The sequence below is a fragment of the Drosophila subpulchrella genome, unplaced genomic scaffold (genome assembly GCF_014743375.2).
Source record: "Drosophila subpulchrella strain 33 F10 #4 breed RU33 unplaced genomic scaffold, RU_Dsub_v1.1 Primary Assembly Seq354, whole genome shotgun sequence".
In the NCBI taxonomy this organism is placed as follows: Eukaryota; Metazoa; Arthropoda; class Insecta; order Diptera; family Drosophilidae; genus Drosophila; species Drosophila subpulchrella.
This window is the reverse complement of record NW_023665577.1, coordinates 5,742,143-5,764,577: the sequence shown is the minus strand read 5'-3', so window position 1 is coordinate 5,764,577 and position 22,435 is coordinate 5,742,143. Positions and strand designations below refer to the sequence as shown.

The window sequence follows — 22,435 nt, the reverse complement described above, 5'->3', positions numbered from 1 at the left end:
ACACTTTAAAAAGTTATCTAAATGTTACTTAGATTATTCATCAATCGAATTGGAGAGGGTTTCCCCTTAACCATTAATCCGTTTAAAAGAGAAAGACACTTATAAGGAATACTAATCTGATAAAAAAATGTTCAACAGTGAAAGAAAATGTTGATTACCTATTCGAAATCCACTTATTGTTAAAATAATTCTGTTTAAGCAATTTAATTGAAGTTTCTAATAGCTCAAACTGATTTAATCACTTTAAAGAAAATAAAAAAAAAAATTTTAATTCAAAGAAATGTATATAAAAACTTTGGTTTGTTTTTGGGAACTGTTTAAACTCTTTTATAGGAATTGGATTAATATTTAAGAAGTGAAGTTTTTGGTGTACTCTGACCCAAACCAATTGGTTATCTTGTGGACACAAGAGTCACGGATATGTTAATATCACGGGGCGCTGCTTTTAGAAAACTGTTAAAAACTGTTTAAACAAATAAAAAAAAAATAATAATTTTAGAATAGGGAGAACAACTTAGGTTTATTTTTGGGAACTGCATAAACTTTTTTAGGAATTAAAGATTTAATATTCAAGAAGTGAAGTGAAGAAGTTCTCAGTGTACTCTGACCCAAACCAATTGGTTAATCACCACGTACCTTGTGGACACAAGAGTCACGATTATGTTAATATGATATCGGGGCGGTGCTTTTAGAAAGTTATCGAATGCTCCACATTTCTCCCGATATGTCTATCTCTACTATCTCCACACCCACACATTTCCGCAGAGCCAACTTCTACGGCGATTTCTGGGTCTACTTGCCATGCCGGCGACGTCGAACCAGAATACAATTCAAAACGAAAATATTTAATGTTGAGCTGTCAGCGCCTGGACTCATTGTGATTCATGACGACGGAGAATCCGCCCCTTAACATTGATCTTGAATTTAGCCGGCAATTGAGACTGATATTCGTCATAAGGCTGGGCAGTAAGTGACCAGTCGAGCAGTCGAGTTCCTGTTCCGCGAAACCTTCGGGCTGTTACAATGAAAATGAAAACAAAGGGGCATTTGAATTTTCAACTATAATCTTTATTGATAACATTTCTCGTTCGCAGTTTATCGTCTTCAACTCTTATCATATTATGACGTACAGTTTATATGTATATGTTTATGTATATCTAATATATGCAATAAATATTTGTTGAGTGTGTTTTTTTCTTTCTTAGATGTTTTTCCCCCCTACTTTCGGTATCTGGGGAGTATGCGTGCTTCTATGCCTGGTGCAGTAGCAATTTTAAGCCGACAATCTACATATCTGACAGTGTGTCTACGTATATATACTTTGACTTTGCCTTAACTTTTTCTGTGGGTGCGCAAACTTAGGGGAAACTTGAGAGCAAATAATTTACATATACACATCCATATAGCACCGCGAAATGTACAAACAACTTGTGGAATCATTGGGAACTTAGCGATAATGATAAAAGAACCTTAAACCATACGTAGCAAATAGATAATAACAACTAAGGACTAAGAACTTAAAATATATTTTTGTACAATTTTGCAGGGATCGTTTTCGTTTAGATTATCTCTTCTATAAACATTTTGCTCGTCGTTGTTCTTGTGGGTTAGTACGATTATTTTTGTATGTATCATTGTGAATAGAGCTATGCGATTTCAATAACTTTTTAAGTTTCCATAGACATTTAATTCAACCAGCGATTGCGTATAATTTATCCATTGACTTGTATTGCAATTTATTTTCTCTTTTAAAAACATTCATCAACATGATCAAATATTTGATTTCAACCGCTTCCCTTTAATTGCCCGGCTAATTGACCTACATTTAAATAATTATGTGTACGTTTGTGTATATTATAGCATTATGCTCGTTTAAATATGTATAGCTTTAAATTAATATATGCATGTCGTAATTCAGCGTTGCCATTTATATGTATGTTCTCGTTTAAATACAATTGAATTATATTTCCTCAGTTGTGTATTCATATTAGTCCATTATTAATAATTGCGATAGGTACGTTTGGGAAAAGTTGCGAAGGTTCGAAGTGCTCTGAGTGCGCTGTGCTGTGTTCTGCCAGATTTCTATTTTCCGTCCTATAGGAATGATGGTTTCGGGTTCGGACTAGAGTCCCTAACTAACGGTTTGATGCCACTGCTGTTGATATTCTGCTGACTGATCTTAAAAACATGTTCATATCAAATGCATTAATATTGGCTCCAAAAGTGGTTCAATTAATGTAACTGCTTTTTGGTTGGTTGGTTTTGTTCATTGTTTGTTCCTTTTTGTAGAGAAAATGCGCTACTCTCGAAAAGTCCGTTACAAAAGTCTTTAAAGTTATTGTATTAGTTGTCGTGAATGAGTTTTGACCTGCCACTCTACTTTGTAAGCCCATCAGGAACGTATTTGATTCGCCTCAACTCCGATTTGGATCGTACATAATTGCCGACCCTTTGCAGATCTATACCCATATCGATTTTCCTACAGTTCAAGAACGCTCGCTAATTGTGTGTAATTGATATCGTTTAAATGACTTGTAACACGCTTACAGTGATATGTTGAATCTTTGATTTCCATATTGTATATGTTGTATATATATAATAATATGCTTAGTATCATTTACGCAATAACAATCGCCTCGCAAAAATTCGTTTAAGTCCCCCACCCCCTCTGACTTTCGATCTTCCGTGGTCTTTTCAACTTTTTCAGATATATAACGCCCCTAAAACTCAGTCACATTTAAGAATTGATACGATTTTTGGGTTAAAATTGTTAGCAAATTTCCTAGTTTGATTCTCAAGATAAATGCAGCGGATATTGTGCCTGAATAGTATAAATATATTCGCCAATCGGAGTTAGTTTAAATAGTTGACGTTGTTCTCGTTTAGCTGTAAAAATTGTCGCGTTGCTGGAATATCGGCAGTGGTTCACTTGGTGACTCCGATCGGTTTTCGTCATCTTGATTGGATCTCTCGGCCGCCTTCGACATGGCTTTCTCTGTGGGTTGACAAAAAGGGTAAAAAGTTAGTTCACCAAGTTTGAAATGTGGATTTTCTTAGACCAAAAACCTTCCCAAGCGTGCTGTAAAAGTTTGTAGTATATAAAAAAGTACACCGATAACCATTCGGAAGTATATATCGTGTGTGTTTGGTTTGAGTTCTTCTTTTTTTTTAACTTTTTTGTTGGTAGTATGTTTGTGTTTGTTGCTACTCCTGTCTTAGCTGTTTTCTTGTTGCTTTGAGCTTATACTTACTCGATTTATCGCTTCTTGACTCTTTTGGACAACTTTAATACGCATGTTAGGCAGTGCAGAAATTTAGTTTGGAAACGAAGCCATTTGCATGAAATTGGTTTTCAAAACTTTCGCAAACATTTCTGGTAAAATTGCATCTTTTTAAAAACTGACAGTGGTTTGAGTTGAATAATTTTTTTCAGAACATGATTTTTTCTGAGATATTATAATTGTAAAGAAGACTAAGATTTAGTAAAATTAATTAACGATTTAAGAAAACCCCTAACATATTTTTTCAATGGTTAGATTTTCCATATGAAATGTTTTTATATTATTTCTAATATTTTTATCATTGGATCATTAATTTTTTTCCTCGCCATCCTAATTTTCCAATACAATTGCACTTTGGTGAAAACATTAAATTATGTGATTATTTTGGTGTTTGACTAATTTTTTTCTGAATTTTGAGTGTTTGGTAAGTTTGGCTTGTGTGTGGTTAAGTGGGTTAGTGTTGGGGTGCATATTTCCTGTATAGCTTTAAGTCTAAAATTATATTTATGGCGTGCAGGTTAATTGATTTAGCCAATATTTCAGTTCTAGGCTAAGCAGAGATTTGGTCGTGATTATATGTAAAATGCAAGGCCTGGAAGCTACAATATACTCGTTTATTGTTTATTTATGAATATCGGTATAATCGAAATGTGTACAAACCTGGACTTACGTAATCGTATATCTGTTGTTGTTGTTCTTGTGCTTGTTGTTGTTGTACTTGTTCTTGTTGCTATTACGTTGCTGTTTATTCTTGTTGTCGTTTATATATATATATATTTTAGTATTTCTTGTTGTGAATTGTTGCGTTTTGTTTGGAGTGAGTTTTATGTTTTTTATGTGAGTTTAGCATGCTGTAAATCTCAACTTCGCGTGTGTTCTTGTTTGCTGTTATTGCTGTAGTTACTGTATACTTGGGGTGTACTGTATACTAGGTATGCATATATGTACGTATGTCTGGTATGCTTCGAACAACAAACTCATTTATCGCGAATCGTGATGCGAACCCTCTCAGTTATCGATTGGCAAAACACAACGTGAACAAAAATTAAATGCAATGCAAGGGTAAACACAAAAGTGAACAGAAACAACTCGACAGGCTACTTGCGGATTAGTTGTGACTAGTGGGATTTCCTAGAAAAATATGCAAAACGAATAAAAACAAACATGTAAATTAAACGAATGCAAATGCAGAAATTATACAATTATAATATAAGTGTAAATAATAATAAGTAAATTTAAAGTAGGTGTTAGATTTGTAATAAATATTTCTTGAATGTTAATGAAATCTCGTTGCGGGGCCTATTGTACTATTTTAATATTTTTCAACACCCTAATTAAAAGGTATTCAAATCCAATCTTCAATAAAATAAATATATTTAAATTAAGGAAAGTGATAAATATTATTTCCAGTTATTTAACAATTTTTCAATTAAAGTTTAAGGCTCCTGACAACTTGCAGCTTGATATGTTTTGTGGGTAGGCTAACACTGCGTATGCGCAATATTTGGAGTATTCAATCTTGACGAAGTTCATAGAACTCTCATCGATGGTTACTTAATTTATGATTAATTATACATAAACTGGTCGGGTGCAGATGCGAATGCATGAGAGGGCAATGTGGGCCACAGGTTTTCAAATGTACGATTGACTGTTGAAAGTGTCAGAATATTGTGTGGGTGGGTGGTTATTGAATGGTGTGTCTTTGTGAGAAGGGGTTATGAACTTGACGAACAACGCCGGTGATTAGCACGCAATGTGGGTGGGGGACATGATCTTAGAATTCTTATTCGAACGGGGGCTTATCGCTCTAGATTAGATGGTATGCATATGATATGTTTTATCATTAATCATCTAGAAATCAGAAAGAGTTGAAAGAAGATACATATATAGAGATTAGAAGAGCATAGAGTTGACAGTTTGAAATGGGGGATCTGCTGGCATGGTTAGATTACACTGCATAACGCTTATATACATATAGATAAATAACACAAGGGTCTATATGTTTGAGATTTTGAGAGAGCATATTAGTAAGAACATAAACATGAAACATAAACTCAACTTGCAAGGCATTGCGTATACGTTTGAATGGGGATTTATTTTTTAGGATATCGATTGGAACTTAACACAAAGTGTAACTTGGTAGGAGACCTAAATGAATCCGAGGTTGACTCTACTTACCGGCCACGATCTTGCTGACCTGCATCACCTGCTGGGCCAGGATTTGATTGAGTTGCAGCAGGTGTTCGCGCTGCTTCTTCTCGGCATTGATTTTGCTAGGTGGCAGACTTTCATTTTCCTGAAAATATTCATTTTTAACTATATCTAGGAATTATATAACAATATCCTAAACTTACATTGCTGCTAATGGGCGCCTCGGCCAGCATTTTCTTGATGGACTCGACCTTCTCCTGACGACGCTTCTTCTCCTCCGGCGACAGTTCGGGCGTCTATTTAGTTTATCATAAATAATTAAATTGTTTAAGAACATTTTTAATTATCTTCTACTTACTGTTTCTGGTATGTAACGCTCGGGTATGACTATTTTGTTGGGTGCCAGTAGCAAGTTGTCTATGGTATTCTCCGAAATTTTTTCTCCCTGTCCCAAGGCGGATCGAACCACATCGGGGGCATTCATACGAGGTCTTAGGGCCACCTCCATGTCCAGATCATCGCGAGCTCGCCAGTTGGTGTTCTGTAAGTGTAAAGTAATATAGATACCTTAACAAATCTTTTTAGAAATTCAATGGTTATAAGAAATAATAATGTAAATGAAGTGGTTTTTACAGTGAGTATATTTCTTAATTTGGAGTGGATAGCTGTATATTTATAGATACGAACTTTTAATAGTGTCATTGAAGTAGATTTCGCTGTGCGTTGATTCTTAGTTACGAATACATAGCTTTATATATAGAGATTATACAAACCAGACTTACATTTTCCCTTCTAACCTAACACTTACATTTCGATTCATATCGTTCTCGGCCTGCACCTTCTCCATGGCCTTCTGATTCACATTATTTGGCGCAGTGTAGTGTCGCCTCTTTTCCCTTGGAACCGCCCTGCGATGCTTGTGATGCGGTGGCACCTTCTCCACCACCTTCTCGGTGTCCTCCGATGCCGAACCGGCGGACATTTCGTTGATGATCTGGCGGGCAGCCACGCTCTGGAACACCGGCTCCGGACTGATGTCCGTGAGGCTCTTGTTGAGGCTCTGCAGGGAGTCCGTCTTGGTGCGCAGGGCCACCCGGGCACTGTCCCTGGAGGGATTCACCTGCTGCTGTAGCTGCTTGGCGAAGTAGGCGTTGGCCAGGGGATTGAGGTGCTCCCGCTGCTCCCGGTGCTCCCTCTGTGGTGGCGGATGATGGTGGTGTCCATTGCTCTGGGGTGCCGGTGGTGGCGGCGGCTGGTGCTCATAGTTGCTGTTCCGATCGTAGTCGAAGCCATTGTTATAGTGATGACCATTCTGCTGTTTGCCATTCAGGTGACGACTGTGCCTCTGCTTGGGGGGCTCACTGTAGTTGCGCGGCAGCGACTTGGAGCGACTCTGGTGGCCATTGCTCATCTGCTCCTCCAGGTTCTGGGCGTACAGCTGCTGCTCCCTCTGCTGCTGGGCATACTGCTCCTCCTCCAGGACCTGATCCAGATTCTGGATGGAGCTGCTCAGACCCCTTTCGCTGCGATCGCGGTTACGCCGCTCCGATTCCCGCTTCACAATCCTCACCGTCTTGATCTCGGGTTTCTCCAGGCCAATGGCAAAGGGATTGCTATCGAGGAAGCCATCGCTGTCCACTCCGCTCATCTCCAGGGCATCACTGCTGCCGCCTCCGTTGTACCGATTGTAGTCACTCAACTTGGTGGAGCTATTGGTGTCCACATAGAGGGGCGTGGATAGGTTGAGAGTGGAGTCACTCAGCTGCTGGCGACTTCCGCATCGCAGCATATTGGCGTCCAGATCGGTTTCCGTCCAACTGGTGGAGTTGCTGCGCTTCTTCAGGCTGCCATTGGTGGATCCACCGCCGTTCATCTCCTTGTTGCCAATCTCCTGGTACAACCTGGTCGAGTTCTCCGTCAGCTGGCGAACCGCTGAGCTCAGTTCGTGACGCTGTCTCTGCATATCGCCCACCAGGGATTGAACCCGCTCCAGCTCCGAGGCCAAAACGGAGGCATCCCCATTGATGTGCGGACCATCGCCGCCCATGCCATTGGTGGCTGCTCCTCCCCGGGTGGCCTGCACCTTCTGGCGGAGGAGAAGAAGCTCCTGCTCCAGGCGAGCATTTCCCGCCACTGTCTGCTCCAGTTTCTGCAAGGTAGGATTAGGGGTTAGTTGATCTTGGCCCTTGGGTTCAGGCAATGGCACATGCAGCAGAGGCCACAAACATGAGAAGTCTTTTGCATTAATCCTATTTTGTTGAGCTTTGGTTTAAAGTTTAAACTAACTGAGTTGTCCTTTAAATAAGTAAAGAAAACTTTTCTCTGGTACTTCAATATATGTATTTCATTTACTGCACCACAGATAACTCCTAATTAAATTTTATTATTATTTAAATAACTGTGTCTTTTGTTTTCCCTTTATATTAAATGTAAGACCTGATATAGCCCTTTTGCTTTTGAATGGCACAATTAACACACAATCAAAATAACAATTAATTCGACCTAACGTAAACAAACCTTCTTGATTTAAACAGTAATGTAGAGTAAGCTAAGGAAGAAAAATAATTTTAATAGTTGAACTTGCTTACTAATAACGTATTGCTGTTAAAAAAGGTGATACTAATCGTTCTGGCCGGCAATTTAATATTAACTTTCCCATTTTCACAAATTTTCTCTATTTTCCTTTAAGAAGTAATCTTACGATGCTCAATCCTGGATTTAAAAATTAGTTTTTGGTTAGTTACATAAGCGACATGCGAAGCTCAAGCAGACAAATAACACGCAGGTGGACACGGAATGCAAAAAACTTCTACTAGGCACCTTGGATACCTTTGAGTTCTCGGCCAGCAGCTGATGGACCCGCGACAACTCGCGCTCCAGGATGTGCTGCTGCTTCTTGGCCGCCTCCAGAGCCATGGGCGTGGCATTGCTGTCGTGGATGCGGGCCCTCAATCCTCCCAAGGCTCGCTCGAGGTCCTCCTTGTCGCGCTGAAGACTCTGCAGAGTTCCAGACTCCTCCTGTAGCAGCTGATCCAGTTGGTAGAGCTCACGCACCTTGGCCTGCAAATCATGTATTATATTTTATAGATCTTACTATAGTTATCTCAAGTAAACCCACCTGTAACTCCGCCTGATTGGGACTGAGGCGCTCCCACTGCTGCTGCTCCTCTTGGAGCATTTGACGCTCCTGCATCCTCTGATTGAACTCCAGGCGATCCAGAGTGGCGGGCTGAACCCTACCATTAGCATCATTGCGATACAGTGATCCCAGCTTGACCATGTTGTCCACCAAGTTGACCAGTGGCTTGCTCTTCTCGTAATGCCGCTCCAGGTCCAAAAGATGCTGCTTCAAGTAGTCCAATCGCTGGATGCTTTCTGCTCTGGTCAAGCCCTCGGCACTTCGCAGGCGATTCTGTAGAGGATTCCATTTATATATAGTTCGAATTTTAAATGTATTTTTTTTAAATATAAAAGTTAGATAGATAAAATGTAGAATTAGTCACAGAACCAGCACCGGAAGTTAGCCAAAACCGCCCAACGATAAACATAGAACTCAATCGTTTATCCACCTGCACGTCGTGAATATCGCTGCAGCACTGCTCGATGGCCCTGGCAGTTTGGCTGCTCTGCCTCCGCAGCTGGATCAGAAGGAGGACCAGCTCCTCGTGGGTGCGACTCAGCAGATCCCCGGCCGACACATCCAAGTTCTGTGGGTTGGTCAAATACATTTTAGGTTTGCTTCTTGCCCGTTCCCCAAGTGACATAATCCACAGAATTTAGCCTAACATATCTCTCTACTTTTAAAAAAAATATAGTCCTTTCTCAGCGCTTATAGTAATAAAGAACTTATTTTTACTAAATACCTAAAATATTAAACCATTTATTCTTCTTATTGATCGTTTTGGGAAAAGCATTTGCTTTTTTCAATGCTTGTTTAAATTTCAAGGATTTGTTTTAAGTCATTAAAGAAATACTGCACCATTTATTCCCCTATGAAAAATATAAATTAGCTTGTATGCCAATATTTTTATTTTGTTTTGAGTCCTACTCGTTATTCATTTCATACATGTTGCATTCCAAGCTAAAGTTCAATTTGAAATGAAACTATTTCGGTTTATTTGCGGAAATATTTTTAGATGGAAATTATATTTTTACGTAACAGTTTCCCACCCAGTGCGGATTTTAATACTTCAACTCTTTTGTAAAATAAATGAAAATTTCATGGGTGAATTGAATTTATGGAGGTTTGATTTACCATAGGGATATATAAAAAGAATTACATTTCGCTTTTAATTTCAAGCTCTCAATTGATTCCGTTTAAGGTCACAGGTTATGACTGTGTCCTTTAATGGATCAGGTTTCAATGCAAAATAATGGTAATATTCTGAAATCCGATTAAGTGTTTTCCTCGATGGACTCACCCTGATCTGACTGCTTGTCTCCCGCTCCAGCATATCGATTTCCGCCCTGCTTCCGGTGCGCCGCATCCGGAACTGCGGGTGATTTTGGGGCGTGGACGTGGCCAGCCCACTAGGAGTTCCGTTTCCGGCGTAGAGTCCGCGATCCGTGAGCACCGTGTTCTTGGCGTACTTGGTCTCCGCAGCTCCGCCGTAGTACGGGGCAAAGGCGGACTCCTGCTGGACATCCGAGGGATCCGGTTTCACAGTCAGATTTCCAACGGGCAGATTGTTCACATTGCGAACGGAAATCGAGGCTACAAGGTCATAGAGATTGGATTAGGCAAATATTTTAGAAAGTGCAGGAGAGGCGGGGCTTAAAATAGTTTCAATGCGTGCGCGAAATATTTAGAAAAGCAATCAGTTATCGGTTAGCGAATGCCCAGCAGTTGTACGGAATATTTAATTTGGCTCTGTTTGTATTTCATTTATTTTTGTAATTTTTTGAAAGAGGGAAATTTGCTACCAATATCTGCATTATCTATAGATTTAGCTGCTGGCTCCTACGGCTATTTGTAACTGCCCAAAATGTATCTATCTATCTGTGGATTTGTTCAACTTTACAAATGGGTGTGCTTGGGTGAGATTTGTGAGTGAGTTTGGCGTATGTATATACAAGCGATTCAATGACTTAATGAGATAAGTGGGGGAATTGGATAAATAAATATATATATAAGTTTGCTTACCAGTTGATTAATTAAACAAAACAAGACAACACAACAATAATGACAACAACAACAGCAACAACAGTGACAGTCAACAAAACAAATAGAGCACTATCTAGCTGGGAAAACTGTGAAAACTGGGGAAACATGATGATGATGGGCAAACAGAGGCATAAAATAACTCGGCGAGTGCAAACCAAAATTGGTGAAAACGGAAAGCTAAATTGAAACTACGGAAAAGTATTGCATATTTTTCAGGGCCCCTAGGAGGTGGAGTTGGTTGGTTTTCAGTGGTTATTGTTGGCTCTCGCCTTTTTCCCCGTCACCAGGGGATTTCCATTGGCATCGTCCATGGAAGTGTTGTTCAACTGCTGGACGATGGAGCGCACACTGCTGGTGAGGGGCAGGTGGGGAGATGCACTGGCTCCGCCTCCTCCTGTGGTCTCCGCACCGCTGTGGTGGCTCTTCATTAGCCCACTGGACATGGCATCCCACTGGCGGATGGTCTCGCGATCCAGCTCGTTGGATTTGTGCGACAAATTCGAGGCCGTCTCTTCGCGCAGCACCTCGTAGACATCGGAATCCGTTTCGTCCTGGCCCAACAGCGAGGCGGAGGAGATGGAGTTGTCCAGGAGCTGTACATACACATCATGCTCGTTGGATAGGGGATGCTGCCGTGGCTTCTGGCTGTCATTCACATAGGTCACCTCGCGACTTAGCTTGGCCTTGGGCGTACTCGAAAGGGGAGCAGCTGGTGCCGTAATCCTGTCCAGATCATCCAGGGATCTGGCATGCCGCTGGGATACCCGCCGCAGGCTCTCCCGCCACAGGGCATCCTCCTCCCAGAGCAGCTCGCCACCTAGAACTGAGAGGTTGGGATGGACATTATTCGATGGGCTCTTGTGGACAGCCACCTCCTCCGACTGCAACTCCTCCTCCGAATCTTCACCAGCACCAGCTTCGTTAGGATTGCCATCTTCCGACGGGTTACGGCTACCACCAATCGTCTTACGAGCGAGATTTGTGTTTTTAGTACTTGTGATATGATATGAATGGACCACCGCACCTTGGTTTAGTGCACCACCTCCACTACCTCCTCCTCCTAATCCTCCACTGCTGCTCATGTCCATCTCAGCAGGCAGCTCCTTGGACTTGTTCAGCTTGAGGATCTTGTTGCTCAGCTTCTCATGGTTGTCCTTCTGCCCGGAGTAGATGTTCTTGCTATCGATGGCCTGATCCTTGTCCACCAGTGCGTCCACATTGAACTGCTGAGGATGCCGGTCGATGGGGTTGTGTATGTGGGCTATATTGAGGCCATGAGCGTGGATATCCCGCTGATTATTCAAAGGTGGAGGGGCCGGCAACTCCGAGTAGTAGTAAGGAGCGGATTGGGTGGATATATTGCTGTTATTCCGACTATGGATTATCCTTAGAGCAGCTGCAGTAGCTCCGCCCTCGCCGCCCAACTGCTGAATGGAGTCGGTGGAGGAGAGAAAGTGTATGTTGCCATAGAAATGCTGTTCCTCGTCCTCGGTATTTCGGAAAGTCTTGGGAGGCTTTATAAGATTGGTTAGTATATCAGCTCCTGCGGCGGCATTGGCATCATTTAGCAGGTGACTGGTGGGCGTGGTTTGGCCAGTGGACAAGTGCAAGTGACTCAGATAAGTGTCCAGCTCATGACTACTTAGGGTCTCCTCGAACTGCTCGCTCAGAGATTCTATCTCACTGATGGATTCCTGTGACAAAGGCCTCCTCGAACGCTGACGATCTAGCTCAGAGTCCGATCTCTGGCGGAACTCCACGGATTCATTTTCACTGCTCAGTGGCAGGGAATTATTACTGGTACCCCTTCTACGATATAGGTCCAGATCCGAAGAAGTGCGGGAACTACTATTGTCTGTTAATTGACCACTATAATTGGAGTCCGATAAGGTTCTGGCATGATGTTGCTGCTGGGGCACAAGCAATCTCTGTGGAGTCATCCGCACTTTGGTAAAATGGTCGGGTAGGGAAAGACGACTACTTTTCAGGGTAGGACTGGGCACGGCTTTTGGTAAGTTCAGGGAGGTATTGCTGGCATGCATCTTGGGTAGTTGTTCATAAGACAAGTTGACCTTGGTATTACTATCCTTTCGCTTCACCGTGTCATAGTGTTCCGAAGAGAAAATCTCCTCCGTTTTCAGTTCCTCCATGGGTGGTGGTGAATCTGGTATGGGCGGTGGTGGTAATATCTCACTATCCGAACTCTCGGCGTAGTTGTTCATTGGCGTGGAGGCACCCAGATAGTAAGAGGCTGGTCTGAAGGTATCCGACAAACTAAAGCGGGATCTGGAGCGTAGTTTCTTGGCCTCCAGTTGCTGCCGGCTGCTCTCGTCATCCGCATCCGAACTATCGCTGGCCAGAGCACTTTTGGTCGGCTTCAGGATATCCGGCATGTCCTTGCCCTGCCGCTTCTTGGTCTTCTTCTTCAGGGTCTCGGATCCAGATTTCTTGCCCTTCTTCAGGGTGGAACGACCCGAAGAGCAGTGGGCTTCCTCGTTGCTAGGAACTGGAGTAGCCTTAACCCCTGCTAATTCCATATAGACAGGCTCCGTTTTGTTAGTCTCTTTAAAGGCACTAGAACTTGTGCTGGCCAGGCACATGATCTCATAGTTGCTCCGGCAGTCCTCGTCCTGGATGCCCTTGGTCATCTCTACATAGTGATTCTCCTCTTCCTCTGCGTAGGACTCATGGGTGCAGACGAGGGTCAAGACCCCTGGCTGACCCAGTTCCACCTTTTTGGGCGTCATGGGCAGATAGTGACTCTCGTCAAACTGCTGGTCGGTGGGTGTGATGGGTTCGTTCACGTATATCTGCTGCATTTCCCGCTCCTCCCTGAGTTCCTGGGAATCGGCCTCCTCGAAGACAGCTTCATCCTCATCATCCTGGGCCAGGGCCTCGTCTATATCATCATCTGTGTACTCCTCGCAGGCCGTGCTCTCATCTTCTTCGTCTTCTAACTTCTGTTCCTCCGATTCCTCCTCTTCATCCCTACTTTCCTCATATGAAACCTCTGCCAACTCCTCCCCTGGCATGGATTTACTTTCCGCCGTGGGTGTCAGGTCCTCCTCCGTTTCCAGTTGCTGCTCCTGCCGCTGCTCCTGCTGCTCCTGCTGCTCCTTGAACAACTTGAGTTGCATCAGCATGGGCGTCTCCTCGGGATCCGTAATCGCTGCCTGGCTGTCGGGGGCTTTGCTCTCGGGGATTGGGGCCTTGCCAAACTCCATGTTCTCGTAGTTGCTGACCAGCTTATTGTTGTACACAGGCACATAATTGGCATTCTGCGGCGACTTGGGGGCTGTTTTCTTTGGCAGAATGGGCACAGGCTCTGCATCCTCCGTATCCCCATCCCCATCCACATCCTCCTGCTCCTTCTCCTCCTTGGGCAATTGCAATCTGAGTTTTGGCCTCTCTTCCAGCTGTTTGGGTTGCACCTGAATAATGCGGGTTTTACCAGCCTCATGCACTTTCAAAATGGGCTTTAGTTGGAATTTTGCATTGCCAGGTGTTTTGGGTGATGCAGATGATGATGATGTTTCTGTTGTTTTGGGACTTTCTAGATTTCTGCTACTGCTAACACTTGTTATTGCTAACGCCGTTGTTGTTGCTGCTGTTGTTGTTGATAATACTGTTTTTGTTTCTGTTTCGGTTTCTGTCTTTATCGATGACCTTCCTGCCGTCGCACTATACATGCTATCATCCACAGTCCCAGCTGCGATTCGTGCGTTTTGTTAATTTTTTTTGCGAGTTTTCGTTCATTGTTTCATTTACAGCATTTACAAATTGAGGTATTGTTTTTTCGGTATTTTTTTTGGATTTTTTGTTTTTAAGAGTTACCAAATTCAACGTATACACAACGAATTTTATTTTATATATGTATGGAAAAAGAAGAAATATAAAACATATTTGTATATCTTGCTGGTTTTTGGTATGTGTAATTAAAATCAATCAAATGGGTGGTCGATTGCGCTATGAGCCCAGATTGAGTTTGAGTTTTATTTGGTTTTTGTTTTATTTGTTTGTTTTTGGGTTTTAGTGCGAAGTTTACAGCGGCATTTAGTAGTGGAAATACCAAGCACCCGGTTGTCATGATGGGAAAACGAATATATATGTATGTATGGAATGAAACAAATCCGAAACGAAACTAAATACGCCAAAAATGTTTACTAAACCCATGAAAGATAGAGATTTCCAAAAATAAAGAGAGAGAGAGGTAGAGATTTATGGACTACAGAAATATTGGTATTTCGTTTAAGCCTCCTTTTTGCAATCAAATAAAGGCAAACAAAAATTTGCAGTGTGTGTGGGTGTTTTTCGATTTTAGTATTGACCAAACACTTTTGCTACTGGCCAGAATTTGGTTCTATGCGTTGCCTACTTTTTGGCAGCTCTTCTAAATTAATTACTCGATACTTTTCAATTTGCCTCTGCAGCATAGATATATTTGTATTGTGTGCGCACGGCAGGAAGGTTTCGATTTTCGACATAAATTGCTTTCTGTTGTGTACATTCAAATTAACCATATTTATTAAAACATAAAACAAGGCCACAAAAAAGTGTAGAGCGCACAAATATTAACTACATGAAGCTTTTAATTGTTTAGTCTGGCGTCTGGTGGACATGATAAATTAGCATTGAAATGGTTAAAGCTTATAAATAGTTAATGGTCAGAGAGTTTTGAGAATTATGTCACAGCAAAATGGGCCTGTCAGGGGCAGCTGAGGTCCTTTATTTATAGATTTCTAACATCCTCAAGCGACAGGGCAACGCAGCTTGCAATTACTAGTAAGCATCTTGTTCTGACTACAAAGTAAAGCTAAAGCAGGCAGCTCAAGGCCCGCCACATAACATGCAACTAACTGAAAGCAAAGCCAAGAGCAACTAAAGGAAAAAATAAAAATAAAAATAAAAAAAAGGAAAATAAGGAGCGCACAACAGAGCATCACGGTTAGCTACAGCTACAGATACAGATAAATATATAGAGATACAGCTACGGATACGATACGATACTGATGCAGATAGAGATATTTGCTACGTTTATGCGCACGCATTCATTAAACTTAAATATATATCAGTTTGGTGAGCAATCATCGTTAATAAAAGCTACTTTATGAAGACATTAAAATACATCATTTTCAATACAACACTAAATTCTGAAATATGGCAGTTTGCGAACAAATGCCATTAACTCAAACAACTTCATTAAGTCGTTATAACACAATATTTGTAATATTATAATTCTCATTGCAAGCTATAGCTATAAAAGTAATTTGCTTTTAAAATAACAATAACATGTTATCAGTGATCAAATATTATTTTCAATATGAAGACTTTTTATAAGGACTTTAAATTAAAATTTTTATGGATATCTAGAGATAAATTAATTGAGAAAAAGGGTGATTTTTTGAGTCGTTGTTATAAATAGCTTTACTTTAATTTAAGTTCATAATAATTTACTCAATGTCACTCAATTTTGGGCATTGCCTTAAAATATTCGTATTATATCGTAATCATTATTTGAATATTGTTAATTTACCACCGCATAAACGTAGCCATAGATACGTAGTAGAGACAGTTACAGATAGAGAAAGAGACGTATAGGGACAGAGTTGAAGCCAAGCAGAATGGGGAATACTTATGGGATGTCATCGCTGATCAAGACTCACCCTCATCGTCCGAGGAGTAGCTGTTGTACACCACTCCGCCGGGTCCTATGTTGGCCTGGCTCTCGGATCGGGATCGCTGGATTCCGGAGGTGGAAGGTGGCTGCAGTTGATTCCCGGCCACCTGACCACTGCCATTCGCGTTGCCCACCACCAGACCCGTTTTGCCCGCCTGGGGGCCATAGCGTGCTCCACTGGCCACCGCCGTGGAGGCCAGCAGGATGTTCGGATTGCTGCCCAGCTTGGACATGGCGGACATGTTGCTGCCGCCCTGTTGGATGCCCTTGCGGGTCAAAGGTGACTGCAGCATGCGCTGTTTCCACTCCAGCAGACGCTTCATGGACTCCTCCCGCTTCCTTTCGCCATCCTGATGCTGCGGCGAGTTGGAGGCACCTGCTCCGCCGGTGGGCGAAGTGGTCGTCGAGTTCCCAGCCGAATAGTCATCATCCATGCCACCAGCTCTCTTGGGCAGCCGGGCACTGGCGGAGCGCAGGAACTGCTCGTTCTTGCTGATGATCTCCTGCGTGGACATCGAGGGCGGGAAGATGGAACCCGGATGCACGTTCAGGGGCGGCAGATCCTCCTGCTGCTGGGGAGATTGCAGCTGGGAGGCCACCGAGCGACCTTGACTGGCGGATCGACTCATCCGCGGCATGCTGCTGGCCGCTCCTCCCTGAGCCTGTGCCTCGGCCAGGAGCTCCTGCCGCTTGTAGGCCCTCTCGTAGGGATTCTCGTAGCCAATGGTGTTCACCCCGGAATTGAAGTCACCCGCTGCGGTGCGATAACTGCCCGCCTGTTGGGGCTGAGCCTGCCCAGCTCCGCCACTCTGGAGGTACAGGGCACTCTTCCGCATCTTCTCCGCATAGCTGGCCTCCGAGTAGTAGAAGCTATCCGGGGTGCGATTGATGTCCAAACTGGACTTGGGCCTCGGGGCACGACCACTCTCCTGCTGACTCTGGGCCACCGCCGCAGCGGCAGCGGCTGCAGCTGCCTCGGCACGCGCCTCGTACTCCAGGAAGTCCGCGGAATGGGGACGCACTATGGCCGCCGCCGAGCGGGCACGCAAGTCCATGGTATTGATTAGTTGATCAGCGGCACTGGCCTAAAAATGGTTGCAAAAAAAGAGGGCGAAGGCATAAAGTTAGAATGGGTTATGCAATGGTAATGGCGGTAATCGAGGTAATTGGGCTTTTGCATTTTTAACTAGAGCAGCACTCTTAAAAATCTCGGAGAACTTACAATGCATTCAAAACAAGTCGAATCTTATATGAAGCGATAAATATTGTTTTATTTAAGAAAAGGCATTAAAAATGTTGTTAAATGGATATTTTCAAATCCAACATATATAATTAATTTTCTAGAAAATCATAAAACTATCCTATTGTTATTAACTGAACTAAATAATTTCAAACAAATTGATATCGTTCCTTTAATTTTTTTTTAATTTTTTAAAATTTGATAATTGTTGAAAAAGAATAAATAAAATACATTTGAACTGGAAGCCGTTGGTAAATGACCTCAAATCCAAACAACAAAAAAAAGTAGTTATACATATATTACAAATAGGTTTTACCTTCCTACATATTTGCAAAATCCTATTGACTGAATTACATATTTTTTACCACATTGTATTTCCTTCAACTCCTCTTTTTTTTAAAAAAATGTTTAGTAAGATACATTTTATGACTTTATATGGGTAAATAATTTCGGTTTGATTTTGAAGTTTTTGATTTAAAACATCAAATACCATTTTCAAAATGAATGAAAGTTCTTAAAAATCTTTGTTGGTACGCAAATGTAGGATACTGAAAGTCTAACCGTTTCAATACTAAAGGGTACTTTATGAATATTAGGTATTTTGTGAATCCCTTTCAAAGTTGTAAGAAGTTGAGTGTGGCAGATTGGCGTGGCCCGTAACTTGTTCGACACTTGGCAGGCGGCACAGCTGGTCTCTTGCCCAGGAACCGTGGCCATAAATCATGCACGCGACTCATTTCCCGGCTAACTTGCTGGGCCTGACCTGACCCACTAAGCACAGCACCACCATCACCCCACCCACTGCCCAAAAGGCCGGAAGGAGCATAAAGTTGCATTCGAAGGAAATTGCTGCACTGGTGGCTAAGAAGGAGGAGGAGCTCGAGGCGGAGCTTCTTCCTTTGCCCAAATGTCTGCAATTCAGCAACCCACTGACACACTAAAGTCCAATTAAATTGTGAGCTGCGGACTCGAGACAGCAGCTGCTTGAAACCGAAAGTTTCCGAGAAAGACTCTGGAGGAGCACCCATCCCATCCCATTCCATACCCGTCCATCAATGTGGGCACTTTCGGCAGAAGCAGCAAACAGCAGCAGCTTTTGTGAGCGTGGCTTCATGGAGTCACCGGAGCTCAAGGAAGGAGTTATCTCAGCAGGAGCACCAGGCTTCCAGGCAAGGGCAAATAAAAGTGAAAAGCTGATACGTGCAGAGGTGCAAGTCTCAGGCAGCAAAACTTTCCAACTAGGTCAGGGAAAGAGGTGCGGAAATAAAACGCCATCATCATCTCAGGCCCCTACTCACTTTTCCCCCCGGGTTTTTGTGAGCATTCGCAGCAATCAGACAACATCAAGTGGCATCGCAGATGATTTGGTGGGCTGACCTTTGCCGGTGCCACGCCCCCGAGCTTCAAGTACCCAGAGTTCCCAGCTCCCAGCTCCCAGTTTCCATTTCCCAGCCCCCAGTTTCCATCGCGAAGCACCCATAAAGCCAAGGATGCCATGCCAAGTGGCAGGTCATCAGCAATCGCAATTTCAATCGGAATCGCAGTTCGTTGCTGCCCGGGGCAGTGCTTTGCCATTTTGACTGTCTTTGAGAATTGCACTCACTACTTGTGCCATTAAATCTTCAGTGATGGAGATTTTAAACCACTTTTTTCTGATGAAAACTTATTATATCAGATAGGTTCTTTTAAAACAATGCTTGGAAAATGTATTCAGTTTCCAGAAAACTGTTGTACTTTTATAGGACACCCATCATATTTTAAATATACCTGCCTTGTAAAAAAATAGGTGGTCAAAATAAAGCCTAATAAATCTATATCTCTTCTTAAATACGAAAAGTGCTCTAAAGAATATCTGGAACTTACTACTGTGGGCAAACAGTAAGGTGAATATGTTTTTTTTTCAATTTTCGTGGTGTGGTGCGGCCCGGTCTAATTTTTAATAAGGAAGAAGGGGTTAATGGCTGTAACGAAAAGGGACTATTTGGCATGTTTCGAGGATTGGAAAAAACTTTGATATAAGTGTATTTTATAGAGAGAGGATTTCCTTAAAGGGGATATATTGATTTAAGAGAATAAATAAAGAATTTTCATTTTACAAAACATTCACCTTTGTTTTTCCGACAGTAGTACATTAGTCCATACATTTTTGAAAAAAAAAGTTTTTAAGAGTTATAAATCTTTTAAATGTTATCCTTAGATACGACTTTTATAATATAACCACTTTCTATAATGCCCTTAAACATTATAAATAAAAAAAAATTTTTTCAATAGAAAATTGTTATGGCTTAGAAATAAAAATGTTATGTATAAACCTGTTTAACATAGGATGCCCTACAATATCTAGTTATTTGCAAGTTGCCCAGCTGTATTTTGCCAGGTTTTCTCCCATCACTTACCTCCATGTGATTGGGCGTGTACCGCTGCGGCATCGCTGGCACGTGCTTACTTCCATCGTAGCTGGGCGGACTGAGGGGTCGGCGGTAACTGGCGGCCTCCTGAAGAAGTGCCTCCTGGGCGGACATGGCCACGCCTCCTGCGCCGCCGGCTCCCGCCAGCTGCGACATGTTGTAGATGTCCTCGTAATCCGCTGCAGCGGCAGCGGCGGCAAAGAGTCGCTGCTGCTTGGAGCGTCCATAGGCGTCGGGAGTCCTCCGCTCCGCCTGCAACAGCTGCTGCTGGGTGGGATAGGCTCCATTCGGACCCTGCCTCTGCTGCATCAACTTGGCCATGTACATCTCCCGCTCGCCATAGATCTCCTCCGCAGCCCTCTGTTGCTGCAACCTCACAATCTGCTCCTCCATGTCCAGCTGTTGCTGCTGGAACTGCGCCTCCAGATGATCCAGTGAGTATTGCTGCTGCGCCTGTTGCAACTGCAAGGCAGTGGACACATGACCTGTTCGAGTGTCGTAGATGGCATGATGTTGCTGCGGTTGCTGCTGTTGCTGTTGCTGCTGAGATCGTTGGTGTTGCTGCTGTTGCTGGTAGATTGGCTGCGTGGGCGACATGAGGCGGCGACTAGGATGTTGCTGCTGCTGTGGATGATGTTGCTGCTGTTCGTTGTGCTCCGGTGAAGGTGAGGAGTATCCTCCATCATTGATCCGCCTGGGCTTGGGTGGTGCATTTGCATAGAGGGGTTGTCCAGTGCCACTTCCTCCTCCACTGCTGCCCGTATTCTCCGACGAGGGTGTGGGCTGCTGATTACCTTTTCCCGGATGCGATTGCAGTGTATGAATCCCGGAATCAGAGTTCTCGCCACTGTGATTCAGCGAGGAGTTCACACTGGGCTCCGATTCCCCGCTGCTGGGTGCCTGCATCAAACTGGCCGCCGCCAAAGCCCTAACCCACTGCATCATGGCCTCGGAATTATCAGCAGCCAGCCAGTAGGTTCTCATATTCTGATGCTCACACTTGAAGGCGAATTTCCTGTAGATCTTGTCCTCGGGCAAACAGGCGGATACGCGATATGAAGGTAATAGAACCGATCCCAGCAGCTTCTCCTCCTCGGGTCCCTTGTAGTAGTACAGGCAGTACTCGGCCAGGACGAACCAGCGTTTGCGCCACACCTTCAGACCTTCGGAACCCTGTTTGTGTAGCCATCCTGATAGGGTAACCGGTGTGGAGGGTGGTCTCTTGGTAATCGGTGACTTCAGGGCCTGTATGGAACCGGCACTCTTCTTCCGATCCAATGGGGCATGGGTGGGACTCTTGGCCGAGTTGGAAGAGGACTCCTCCGAACTGGGCGTGGCCTTGGGCTTGACCGCCGATATCTGGGTCTGGCAGGCCTGATTGACCACATGACCGGGATGATTCTGTTGGATATAGACTGTGCCGTGTTCACTGCCCGGGGTTTGCAGGTCGTTTTTGTGACGATGTTGCTGTTGTTGCAACTGTTGCTGCTGCTGTTGTAACTGCTGCTGTTGCTGCAATTGTTGCTGCAGCTGTTGCTGCTGGGCGTACAATTGCTCCTGGTAGTGTTTGGGCATTGCAGGTTGCTGCTGTTGCTGTTGCTGCTGCAGTTGTTGCTGCTGCTGTTGCTGCTGCTGCTGCTGCTGTTGTTGCAACTTGAGAGGACCCTGAGCAGGTTGGTATTGATTTTGCAAGTTAAGCGAGGAGGGAGGAGCCCTCTGCTGTTGCTGCTGCTGCTGCTGGGTGAGAGTGGTCATATTGGAGGCCATGCTGGGCGACTGACTCATGTGGTAGTGATTCGTGGGCGGGTTCATGGCCTGTCGCATGGCGAATGTCCGCTGCTGCTGCTGGGCGGCCTCACTTTGGGTGGCCATTTGGGCCTGCATCTTGGCTGCCTGCAGTTGCTGGTACTGCGACTGGAGGGCAGAGATGGGATGATGCCCGGCCATGGCATTGCTGGCCTGCAATCTTCCCGCTGCCGCCAGATAGGTTCGTTCCGTTGGCGACTGATAGAGCTGCTCTCCGGCTGCAGTTCCTCCACTGCTCGAGTAGGACTGGTGGTAAGGGGAACTGTGGGAACTACTGGACGTGCCTCCTCCGTGGCCACCGTGCTTCATCAGGTTGTGGTGCTTGGACTGCGGCTGCATCTCGATCGGGGAGAGCGGTCCTCCTCCGCTGGAACTGGTGGCCGTGGGGGATTGCTGGTACAACGCCTGGCTGTAGGCCGCCGTTCGGTAGTCCACGAGATTCGTCTGGTAGGCCAGCGGCAGCTTCTTCTGCTGCTGCGCCAGGATCGCTGCCTCCTGAAGCTGCTGCAGCTTCTTGGCGTCCATGGTGCCGGCGGTGAAGAGGGGCGGCGCCTCCAACCTGCAATGGAAAAGGAGGGGAAAAGCGGAAAGCCGATCAGTGGAAGTTCAGCAGGCAGACGGAACTGTGATTTAATCAGTTGAGGTCACACGGCCTTAATTTGGTCGTGGGGACAGGGCATTTAACCCTAAGCTGCAGAAAATATATTA

The 22,435-nt window shown here is 44.0% G+C and overlaps 1 protein-coding gene across 16 annotated transcripts in view; it reads right to left on the bottom strand.

Annotated features, from left to right (window-relative positions):
• Positions 1-1,062: 1,062 nt before the first annotated feature.
• Positions 1,063-22,435, bottom strand: part of LOC119560542 — a 55,958-nt gene continuing 34,585 nt past the window's right edge. For 5 of the 16 annotated variants that reach the window (XM_037874033.1, XM_037874035.1, XM_037874036.1 and 2 more), the window contains exons 3-5: positions 19,910-22,286; positions 16,260-17,358; positions 10,626-14,305 (exon numbers count right to left, since the gene is read on the bottom strand). In XM_037874033.1, coding sequence (XP_037729961.1) covers positions 10,842-14,305; positions 16,260-17,358; positions 19,910-22,286 — 6,940 coding nt within the window. In that variant the 3' untranslated portion in view covers positions 10,626-10,841. Of the gene's footprint in view, positions 5,133-5,459; positions 5,578-5,635; positions 5,729-5,790; positions 5,974-6,240; positions 7,582-8,252; positions 8,493-8,550; positions 8,845-9,001; positions 9,140-9,853; positions 10,149-10,624; positions 14,306-16,259; positions 17,359-19,909; positions 22,287-22,435 lie in introns of those variants that run through there. The other 11 variants (XR_005221028.1, XR_005221027.1, XM_037874047.1 and 8 more) reach the window with 11 other exon arrangements.